Raw genomic sequence first — 12,101 nt, 5'->3', positions numbered from 1 at the left:
TAAACCTAGGTGACAAGTTATCGTCATCACCCCCAAAATACAAGTGGTTGAATATATACCACCAACATCCACAAGACCTTCAGGGTATCAGCATCTGTAGAGGAGAAAGCAGAATAAGCACTGGGGTATTTGATAGACTTGAGAATAAGAGAACCCCAAAGTTGTCAATAGGTATTTGCTAGAAAGTTCAGTGGGTCAGGGTGGGAATAGCAGCTGAAATTGGCAGGGATTTTGACTATTCAAATAATGGGTGAGTAGAAGGGATCTGTGGAATAGCCATTATGACCTCTTGAAACCAGGCAACTAGGGGGTCCCTTCTAGAATGATGCTGCGTACCTAAGAAATTCAGTAGGGAGTGGAGTCAAAATGATCAGAAAGGATAGAGATAGTTGTGGCAAAAGATGATCTAAGAGTGTGTGTGTGTGTGTGTGTGTGAGTGAGAGAGAGAAATCTCAAGAAATAGTGGCTATGGTGTTGAACACTACATGAAAGCAACCTAAAACAGCTGTGTGTAGTTAGAAAAGGTACTCTGAACCATATTGCCCTGTAAAAGCTCAGGAAAACTAATTTTGCATGAAAATAAGCAACAGGAAATTATTGCTGTCAAATCTCATTCAAAGTTATTGTACAAAAAAAGAGACAAGAATCCCTATAGACAATGAAAGCATGGCACAAAAACAGACAAAACCTGTAACTGTTTATTTTTAAATGAGCTAAGAGATGTTAAGATCACACATGAATAACATAAATCAGAAATACAAAAATCTCAGAAATGAGATGACAGAACTTAGGGAAGACTTAAAAATAAAAGAATTCTTTTGGAAATGAAGATTGAACTAGAAGGAACACAGGAACACATAAACATAACAGAAAATGCCTAAGGGAGGAAACTTTTTCACATGAAAATAAATGAAGAAAGAATAAGACTTTGGGAAAAAGTGACAGATATTCATGATAGCCAAAGAACATCCAACATACAGACAATAGGAATGCCTGAAAGCAGGGAACAAAAAGGCAAGGGAACTTCACAAATAATTAAAACTAAAATTTAGGAAAATGTTCATGAAATTAAAAAAAAAAAAAGATTTGAAACCGCATATTGAAAGAACACACCACGAAGCCGAGAATGTCAACCCTAAATGGTCAATACTAAAGACATTTTTTTTTTTTTACAAACTACTGGGTTTTAAAGGAAAAAAAATTATTTGGGCATTTAGGCAAAAACAGCAAATGACATATACAGGAAATGATTAGATTACCATCAGTCTTTTTTGACAGAAACATGTTTTTGCCAAAAGGAAATGGAACTACATAATTAAGGAAAGAAAGAAGAAGTGAGCCAAAGAATTTATAATATATCCAGCAAGACTGACTTTAAAGTATAAAGGACACAAACAAACTGTTGTGAACATGCAAAGGCCTCAGAATTTTATTCCCCTGAGCCCTTCCTGAGGAATCTATGAGAGAATGAATCTTAGATAATGAACATAATTAGAGAACCATCACTATAAAGACAGAGAGCAGTAAACATGCAATTACTTGTGGAATTAAGACTGAATGAGGGTTAAAGGTAGAGGGTATAGTTTGTAATGAATGTATGCCCAGATGGTAGATATAGTATGACTATAGGATGAAGTAAATGAAAACTTACGGGATTCTGGAATCCTAGTATACTCTATGTCCTTGAGACCAAGATTTTCAAAATAGAAGAAAGGAGATACAGATATAATACAGAAGAGGTTAAGTAAGTTTTTAAAAATGCCCTGAATTTGAATTGGAAATATTAGTATGAATTCTGCATTGTGGTCTTGAAATAGCATTTCTTACTAAAAGAACCCATGGCTTCCGGAGAACTGGTTGATTCCAAGCCTGGGAAAGGACATGTTCAAGATGAGCCTGGTACATCTTCCCAGTACCCAGTGAGGAAGCTGTCAAGGAATAGGAGGGTTTGTGGCAAACGGACTCAAGAGCTAGCTAGAAGAAGCTCCCATTGCCCCATCATGGCACAATTTGAGCTTCAAATGATAATAATTGCAAATGATTGAAACTCATCAAGCAATGGGTCACCTTTTGATGATAATGGGGCAGTTTATAATCTTAAAAACTGGTAAATATGAGGAAAGAATCAAGCATTTGTCCTACCTTTTACTTTTGAACTAACTACACTGGATAACCAAACAGTAGATGAGGGAAAGTGTCTATTAAATTATTCAGTTAAGAAAAGGAAAAGAAATGAAAGAATTGGAAATCATCATTTTGTAACCCCAGTGAATGAAAATATCTAAGCAGTGAACATCAATAGCCACTAACATTACAAAAGGAGAGCCATTGTGTGCCTCCTGATGAAGCAGTGTGCCGCCACCTGCGGTCTTGCCAAAGAGTTGCACCTGTGTCTGATGAAGTCCCTGGGTCCAGCTGCTGATTTGCAGACATACCAAGAATGGAAGAACACATTGACCTGTTCCATAAGTGTGGAGAACTTATGGCTTGGATTCTTCAGCAGATGTATTACAAGGAATATAAAGGGATGGAGAGAATATTTGTAGATTAAAAGAGATTTTAAAAGTACATATCGGCTGGTGCAGTGGCTCACACCTGTAATCCCAACACTTTGGGAGGCTGAGGTGGGCGGATCACAACGTCAGGAGTTTGAGACCAGCCTGGCCAATATGGTGAAACCCCGTCTCTACTAAAAATACAAAAATTAGCCAGGCATGGTGGCGCACACCTGTAGTCCCAGCTACTCAGGAGGCTGAGGCAGGAGAATCGCTTGAACCCAGGAGGTGGAAGTTGCAGTGAGCCGAGATTGCGCCACTGCACTCCAACCTGGGCGACAGAGCGAGACTCCATCTCAAAACAAACAAAAAGTATGTATCAGGTTGAGCATGGTGGCTTACATCTGTAATCCCAGCACTTTGGGAGGTTGTGGTGGGAGGATTGTTTGAGGCCAGGAGTTAGAGATCAGCCTGGGCAACAGAGCTAGAATCCATCTCTACAAAAAATTAAAAAGTTAGCTGGGCATGGTGGCTTATACCTGTAGTTGTAGCTTCTCAGGAGGCTGAGGCAGGAGGGATCACTTGGACCCAGAATTTTGAGGTTAGCTCACTAGGTATGATCACACCACTGCATTCAAGCCTGGACAACAGGTAAGACACTCTCTCTAAAATAGGTAGGTAGGTAGGTAGCTAGATAGCACTTATCAAATTTTTAAAAAAGTGGACAGGACTACCCTGTGATGTATAGGTGTATATACTTGAGTGATTAAATTATTTAAAAAACTTGAAGAAAGTCAGGATAATGGTTACTTTTGGTGGGAGAGAGACTTGTGATTGGGACAAGTCACATTGAAGAACTTCTGGGGTGGCTCTTTTATTCGTTTTGATTGTGCCAAAATATACATAATATAAAATTTACTATCTTAACATTTTTCAGTGTACAATTCAGCAGTGTTAAGTACATTCACAGTGTCATGTAACCAATCTCCAGAACTGCTTTCGTCTTGCAAAATGGAAACTCTGTATCCATTAAACAACTCCCCATTCCCTCTCCTCCCAACCCCCAGCAACCACTACTCTACTTTCTGACTCCATGATTTTGACTCTTCTAGTTACCTCATGTAAGTGGAGTCATATAGTATTTGTCTTTGTGACTTTTCTGTAGATTTGACTTTCTGTTTTGTTTTGAGACAATCTCACTTACTCCCAGGCTGGAGTGCAGTGGTGCGATTTCGGCTCACTGCAACCCACTCCTCTCGGGTTCAAGCAATTCTCTTGCCTCAGCCTCCTGAGTAGCTGGGATTACAGACATGCACCACCACACCCGGCTAATTTTTGTATGTTATATTAGAGACAGGGTTTCACCATGTTGGCCAGGGTGGTCTCGAACTCCTGACCTCAAGTGATCCGCCAGCTTCAGCCTCCCAAAGTGCTATGATTACAGGCATGAACCACTGTGCCCAGCCTAGTTTGACATTTTTTAAAAATGAAAAGTTAAAAAAGCTTTAAATAAGTTACTGCTAGATTAATTTTCAAAAGGAACAGAACAGTTCCTAGGCCCATCCCCTGACTCTTTTCTAAATTGCCAGACACGGGCTTTCTGTGGTTCTGTGAGTCAAAGCAGGAATAGATCTTTGGAGCTGATTACTCTGTTCTGTGCGCCCTCCTGGCCATGCCTTGGTGGAGTGGGGTAAAGCCAATAGCTTTTTTTGTTTGTTTATTTGGGGTCTGGAAGACCCTTACATTTAAGGTTGAGGCTGGGAAGAGAGGATTTAGTCAGCCACTGTTAGAGAGGAGAAATACTACATTTAACATATGCAAAAAACTTTTTTTTTTCCTTTTGGCTAACCAAGTAGCATTTCCCTTAAAAGCCTGGGTTTTTAGAGGGCCCTGGACTAGGAGGAAGGAGGAGATGGGAGAAGGCTTAAGGAAGCCATTGCCAGGTGACTAGCTTGACTGGACATCCTATGTTAATGCTTTATTTCTCAAAATAAGGATAGGCCATTAAGAGACTTACGAGTGTTCTCGCTCAGCCCCACTACTGGCCGGATTTGCTGCTTGGAAACGAGAGTGGGAGGCTCCTTGTCTCATGTTTCTGTTGAGGCTGTAACATACCCCTAGAAAATGCCTTTTCTCTCCAGGAAACCAAGGTACCTCTCCTGAGGGAGGGACAGGGCGCTGAGATGGTCCCGAGAGCTGGCTATGAAGTGTGACAGGACCTGACCTCACCTCTTACCCCAACCCCTACCCATACTTCCCACCCCCCTTTTTGGTAAAACTGAGTGGCCTTGAGGGTTCAAACTTCCAGGGAAGGATTACTCATCAGCGACCTCTTTAACATATGTTTGGCTTTTTAGTAAAATGGCATGAAATCGATAATCTGATGATCTTTGTAAGTATCTTGTATCAAAATATCCTTGCTCTAGATACTGTATCTTTTTTGGTCAGAATTGAAAGGATAGAAATAGAGATGCTTCTGAAACCTCATTATGTATTTCGGACTAGCTAGTCTAAGTCTGGTGACCTCTGTTGTTGTTTGTTTTGAATAAAACACCTGAACACATTTTCTGACTTATGGTCTGAGCAGAGAGCAGAATATTTGAAACTTGGACCATCCAAAAAGTGTGAAATGTAAGGTCACTGCTTTAATAAATCATCTGGAAATTCAGTAGCAAACCCTAGAACTGGTGGCAGGATGGAAAGGAAGTTTTCTCATTTTCACATTAGCAGACTTTTGGTTCTTTTCCTAAATGACATTGCAAACATCCTGCCGGTTCTCCCAGATAGGGTGTTAACTTGAAGTGCAGGGGAGATTTCCAAGGTCCTCTGAGCTTTCAGGTCAAATCTCCTGTCTTTACAAGGCCTTTCTGTTCCCCAGGATGGCAGACTTAATCCAAATATGAGAAGCACTTGGCTAACCATCTTGATGGATCTGGCAGAAGAAATGCCAGTCTGTTTGCACTGCTCAGGACATAGTTCTGAGCCATGGAGCTCTAGGCCAAACATAGACCTATAGGCCTTCAGGGCTTACTGGCTACTCAACACCCAGATTATGAGGGCCAGATACATTATGCTGATGTCAAGAGTCTCCTTGACATCAAGAGGTGTTGGGTGGAAACTGGAGGCGGAAGAGCTCAGATTCCGCTCCAGTGCTTCCTTATTCCTGGTCCTCTCTCCCACCTCTCAGCCAGACTGGTGGCAGCATCTCACCCGTTTCCATGAAGAACACTAGCTCCACTCCTGGGAGAGTACAAAGAGGCTCTCCACTGAAGCCAGCTGCATGTTTTCCTCTCCACTCTGCCTGAGGATGGTCTGCTTTGGCCTGTATCCCGTGCTTCTCAGGAACCCAGTGACCTTGGACCACCTTTGAGTGTGTTGCCATTTTTCTCCAATATATTCTTAATACAAGGGTTTTTACTGGCTCAGTGGATTTTAAACATGTTCTTTAGAGCAACCTCAGTGCATGAATATTCAACCAAATTAATGGTCCCTTATTTGCTAGCTTATGTATTGGTCAGGAACCATAAGTTCACATGCCAGTACATGAGCCCATCTGTGTGGCTTCCGTTTTGACACACACACACACCCTCACACTCAACACTCATTCTCTCACACACATACACTTTCATATACACGCACACACGTACACCCTCACACATACACACACTTATACGCTTACACTCACACTCACACAGTCACACACACCATATACTCACACACACACACACACACACACTCAGATACACACACATAAACACACTGTCTTATGTGTTTATTGAGCATCTGTCAGGTGCCAGGAACGCTACCTCTTGTCTTGAATTTTCACCAAGATCCCATAAAATAGGGATTATTGTCATCATTTTCTAGATGTGGTACCTGACTGAGAGAGATTGTGTGTCAAAGAGAACATTGCCATTAAGTGACAGTGTCCAGACACACACCCAAGCCCTGTAGACTCCAGAGCCCATTTGTTCCCTGTATCATGTCATCCTGGATGGCCTGTGTTCAATGGACAGAGTGTCTTCTCACATTAAAGGCATCCAAAGGTCTTCAGCTCTCCTCTCCCTGGCGTGTCACAGAGGCATCTCTTAACTGACATCTGGCATCCCATGTGACATGGAGGTAGGTGGATCATGTGAAGTCAGTTCAGTTCATGCCTTGGTCTGAAATGAAAAATGGTCAGCATGATGCTTCCTGTTACTGTCACCAGATGAGGTTCTTATGATGGGCACAGCCTTTTAACCTGATGTGTGTCTTCTCTATTGATGACATTGCTGCATCTTAAGCCGGCTGTGGTGAAGGACTAGTTTTTTCCATTTGCAATAATTTGAGGACAGATACTTAAAATGTATATAATGGAAATGTCATGGTCATGTAAAAAATTGCTATGCAAGTTCCAAATGCTTGCTCTCAGCTTCTGTACTTCTCTCATTGTGGGCTGGTGGAATAAACAGTTTGTTGTCCCGTGCTGGTCTGTGGGTGCGTCTTGAATAGCACTCTACCATATAATTTAGGGGCAGTATCAATGACTTCAGAAGAAAAATATAATTTCTATAAGCCACAGCTTTAAAATGAACTTAATTTATAGTAATAGTGTTTCTGTTTAGCATTCTAATTTTAAATATTGTTTCTACAACTTAAAAAAATTACAAAAGTAGTTCATGCTTGAAATACAAATTCAAATAGTATGAAAATTTTCAAATAAAACTGTTCCCTTTTCTCCCAGGCCCACCCCCCAAACAACTTTTATCAATTCCTAAATTGAAAGTTCATCTCACATTCAAGAAAGAAGGGTGTGGATCAGAATTTATGAAGCGGGGGAAGGGATGGGAGAGGCATTTCAGAAATGTATCCAATTTTTTACTCTATTTGGTCTTGTTTTTTATCTCAAAGGGGAAAGTATAACTTTTATGAGTATATATGACTCTGTATAAAGTAACATGACAGTTATCTTTGATGTACAGTATTTTCTAAAATTGATTCTCTTTTGTTGCAGAGCCAGATTACATTAATGGATATACCTGTGTTTAAAGCTATCCAGCCGGAGGTCTGTACTTTGTCTTTCTACTCTTCTATTCATGCTGTGGGTGGGCAGCGAGGATTTAGCCAGCCACTGTTAGAGTGACTCCGTTTCTCAGTTTCTCTCTTGCAGGCTCTATAAATGCATGTTATCCATTTAAACCCCATTCTATTCTTGATGGTGCTCATGTTTTTGAGCCCAGTATTTGGATTTTCCAGAGAATGTCTCCCGTCTGGCCTACTCTGGCAGGGCTGGGAGCAGTTGGTACCCACAGGACTCCATGCCTGAGAGTCAGGTCTTAACACCCTCATTCCTTTTCCCAGGCTCCTCCTGCTGAAAATGTTTGCTTTCAAGAAGTGATGTGAGGGAACATTTTTCTGGAAAGTTCTCTTTTTGTTCATCCCAAATTCTGGTGGTTGCCTTGTTTCTATTTTTGAAACCAGTTGCCGTAGCAAACATGTACATATTTACATTGAAAGCATATCTGGGTCAGGTGTGGTGGCTCACACCTGTAATCCCAGCACTTTGGGAGGCCTAGGTGGGAGGATCGCTTGAGATCAGGGGTTTGAGACCAGCCTGAGCAAAATAGTGAGTGTCAAAAAAAAAAAAAAGCATATGTACATTTTTAGAAACAGCATATTCAATAAAGGGTAAAAAGTTGATTTTGGTCTTAAAAAAATTCCTGGAAATGTTTGGCAATTGATAACAAGGTTTTGGTTATTTTACCCAGGGTGTGTGTGTGTGTGCGTGTGAGATCAGGTAAACAAAAATCCATTTCAAAGTAGCTGAATAGGGAGGCTGAGGCAGGAGAATTGCTTGAACCCGGGAGGTGAAGGTTGCAGTGAGCCATGATTGTGCCATTACACTCCAGCCTGGACAAAAGAGCGAGACTCTGTCAAAAAAAAAAAAAAAAAAAGTAGCTGAATAGGCTGAAGAGGAATTTATTACAAGGATAAAGGGGCACTTTACAGAATTCATGGGGCGAGTTCAGGCATCCAGAGAGCCACCAGGACACAGGCAGTCCCTACTTCCTGCTCCGCTTTTACCTCTCCTTCTTCTGCTTTCTTGTCTGATTTGACCTGATTTGGCCTTTCCAAAGGGCCCACGTTTACATGATCTTTAAGTCACCGCCCCAGACTGGGACCAGCAGATTTCAGTCCAGGCCAGCATAGTCATGTGTCCAATGCTGGTCCAGTCACCTAAGGCCAAGAGTATGTGGTCAACATGGGCAAACACTGAGGGACCCAGCCTTGTGAGTGAGGTTCAGACCTCAGAGGAGAGGAGTGTGGTTGGGGAGATAGATCAAAAAGTGCTGCAACTAGGGTGTGAATTCCAGAATACTCTTAACTTAATGCCTTTCTTCTTACAGAACTGTGACTGTTAAGACTTGACAAAGAGCATATCTTAACACAAAGTCACAGTGTTCAAGCCTTCCGAGAGCTGGCACCTAGTCTACTAAAAATTAGGAGGAAACTAGTACCACTAGCTTTGTTCAGCATTTATGTGAAGACGTGGCAGTTATTTGTATTATTGTATTATTATATGTGTGTGTGTGTGTGTGTGCTTGTGTCTGTGTGTTGTGTTCATTAGGGTTGGGGAACAGAGCTTTGTTTGCTTTTTTTGAATTGGCTGACTTCCATTCTTTTTCTGTTTTGTTCTAATGTGGTATGATCCATTCTTTCTAATCAAAAACAACATCAAATCACTGCCTCTTGAAGCCTTTTGGTAGAATAGGTGTGTGATGGTTGCCTTAGTTCTCAGCTGAAGCTGTTTCTGATTATGTTCTCTGCTTAGCTCTGATCTGGAGCAGTTTAGACATTTAGGGCTTTATTCTTCATCCGAACATCAAGGAGGGCAGCCCACCTGCCGTGAGCCCTGAACCTGCATGTGCGCAGGAGACTGGGATCCTTGCCAGGCTGCTGGAAGGAGGGAAGCGGGTGGGGGCTTCTTCCTCTTCAGAGGCATAGCCAAGGCCAGACCAAGACTTTTCCCCAGGGTGCTGCAGTTTGGAAGGTACCTCATCAACACATACCTTAGTTCAAGTTGTGACAAGATGTTAGAGTGGAGATGTTTTGTTTTCAAGACTGTAGTTTGTAGCAGTGGTTCTTAATCATGGCTGCACATCAGAATCACCTGGACAGTCTTGGAAACATGGGGGTACCCAGAGTCCCCTCCCCAACACTCCCCCACAGACCATTGAATCTGAACTTAAATCTCTTGATGGGGGTCTGAAACCTAATCAGCCCTATTTTGTAAAAGTTTCCCAGGTAATTCTGAGGCAGAGTGAGGATTCAGAACTAGTTGCTTTAAGGTATCTGGAGAAACCCCAGACTTGAACATTTTGGATCTATAACATGTTAGCTAAAAATGGAAGAGTTTGCTCCTCATTGTCAAAACTGTGGTCAAAGGAAGCACCCTGGGAGCTGCCCCAGCTTTTTTGCTGATGTTATTATCATTAGCAGACTGAAAACTGAAAATTTTCCTCTTGGGGATGCCTGCCATGTTGTGGCTGGACCACCCCAGAGTTGGAAGGGCATGAATAAAGTACAATTGTAAGTATGCAGAGGCCAGCATCTGAGAGCAAGATGGGTGCTGTGAGTGACCTAGGCTCCCAGGAGATCAGGAAACTTGTAGACTAGTGCCTTTGAACCCTGGCTATGTTTCAACCCTGGCTGTGTATCAGCATCCACTTGGGAATTCTTTTAAAAAATTACACATGCCTAGGCTTCAGCCTTAGAGATTCTAAATGCTTTGGTTTAGAGTGTGACTCAGGAATCTGCTTTTGACTGGGCACCCTAGTGGGTTCCCAGTTGGATGAGAACCAGGGATGTAGTGATTGTAAGACTGATAGCAATTTGCTTTGTGAAATCCTAATTTTCTAATTTCTAATTTTCTTATGTAGTGATTGTAAGACTGATAGCAGTTTGCTTTGTGAAATCCTAATTTTCTAAAGATTTTTTCTTGCCTAGTTACTAAGATTACCCTTAATTCAGCCCACAGAGGTAAGAAGAAGAATATTAACCATGGACCCTGTAGCCAGTACCTGAACCAGGCCTGTCTGAGCCCTGACCCTAGAGCTCAAGCTCTCAGCCCCTGTTGCATGTGGGTGTAGCCTGACTCCTGCACTGCACAGTGGGCTTTTACCTCTTTTGATGTGGAAACAGCCATCTTACCAGGCTTCCATTGTGTAAGCAATATAGTTTATGAATATATTCCTAGGCTGTTCAGATCCTTCACAACTGGAGAATTGATCCTGGCTGGGTCTAGATATGGTGATTTGGACTTCTGGGGTTGTCCTGGAAGACATCAGCCACTTCCTAGCTGGTCATTTTTCCACCCTGGCTCAGGTTTCTGCTTTCCCATCATGCTGTTTGCCAACTCTGTGCTTATTAATGAGGAGATGGGGGTATTTAGCTTGAAAAAAGAAGGTACCTGAGGGACATGATTCTTGTCCTTGGAGATCTGAAAGGCTTTGAGCAAGCTATGAGGAGTTATGGTGAGACCTGGATACTTTTGGATGGTATTCGGGATGGTCCTGGAAGAATAATGTTCCAGGTAGTGGGATTAGCATGCACAGAGGGTGTGGTCAAGGACATTTGCTTTGATGGAGGAGTAGGGGAGATTTGAACATAAAGGCTTCTAAAGCCCTCCCTGCCATGGGGGTCCTTGAGTTTCTGGTGCTTGTCTGGAGGGCAGCTCCCAATGATGGAGTGGTGGGCAACACCCTTGCCCATGCAGACCCTTGCCTCTGTGTCCTTGCTTGGCTCCCTAGCCCTCTGACCTAATCCCTGAATGCCCAATGGCTCACTATGCACAGGGTTGAAAAGGGGTGGGTGCTGATGTGGACTGTTGCTGGGTAGCCTGGGCTGTTTACATTTTCCTGAGCATTTACTGTGTGCAGGCTCTAGGCTAGGCTCCTTAGATGTAGGGTCTCATTTAATCCGCATCACAGTGTTATGATGTACCTGCTGTTATTGTCTTTGTTTTATATATGAGGAAGCTAGAGCTCAGACATGTTAAGTATTATAACTTAGTCCATGATTACTATATTAGTCCTCTGTTGCTATGTAACAAATTACTCCCACACTTAGCAGCTTAAAATAATAAGCATTTATCTCTCATAGTCTCTGTGGGTGAAGAATCCAAGAGTGGCTTAGCTGGGTGGTCCTGGCTCAGGGTCTCTCAGGAGGTTGTAGTCAAGATGTTGGCTGGGACTGTAGTCATCTGAAGGCTTGAGTGGGGATGGAAAGTCTGCTTCCAAGGTGGCTCGTGCACAATGCCTGGCTGTTGGCAGGAATCCTCTGTTCCTTGCCATGTGGAACTGTTCAGAGCCACTGAGTGTCCTCATGGCATGGCAGTTGACTTCTCCTAGAATGAGTGACCCAAGAGAACAAGACAGAAGCCAGCAAGGACTTTTGTGACCTGGCTCAGAAGTCACATACTGTCATTTGCACAGTATCCTATTAGTATCACAGATCAGCCCTCTTCACCAAGGGGGGCACTATACAAGAGCTGGACACCAGCAAGTAGGAAGTGGGGGGCCCCTTGGAGACTGCCTACCACAGGCCTCAGGTCAGAAGGTCAAA

The 12,101-nt window shown here is 42.6% G+C and overlaps 1 protein-coding gene across 17 annotated transcripts in view; it reads left to right on the top strand.

Annotated features, from left to right (window-relative positions):
- Positions 1-12,101, top strand: part of RALGPS1 (Ral GEF with PH domain and SH3 binding motif 1) — a 309,604-nt gene that overhangs the window by 55,623 nt on the left and 241,880 nt on the right. For 16 of the 17 annotated variants that reach the window (XM_034929086.2, XM_055117597.1, XM_034929081.3 and 13 more), the window contains one exon: positions 7,492-7,542. The exons of the other annotated variant lie outside the window; for it this stretch is intronic. In XM_034929086.2, the coding sequence (XP_034784977.1) occupies positions 7,492-7,542 (51 nt within the window). The remainder of the gene's footprint in view (positions 1-7,491; positions 7,543-12,101) is intronic. 17 annotated transcript variants of the gene reach the window in all.

Source organism: Pan paniscus, chromosome 11 (genome assembly GCF_029289425.2).
Source record: "Pan paniscus chromosome 11, NHGRI_mPanPan1-v2.0_pri, whole genome shotgun sequence".
Taxonomy (NCBI): Eukaryota; Metazoa; Chordata; class Mammalia; order Primates; family Hominidae; genus Pan; species Pan paniscus.
Note: the sequence above shows the minus strand (reverse complement) of the source record. Positions and strands in the feature narration are given on the sequence as shown.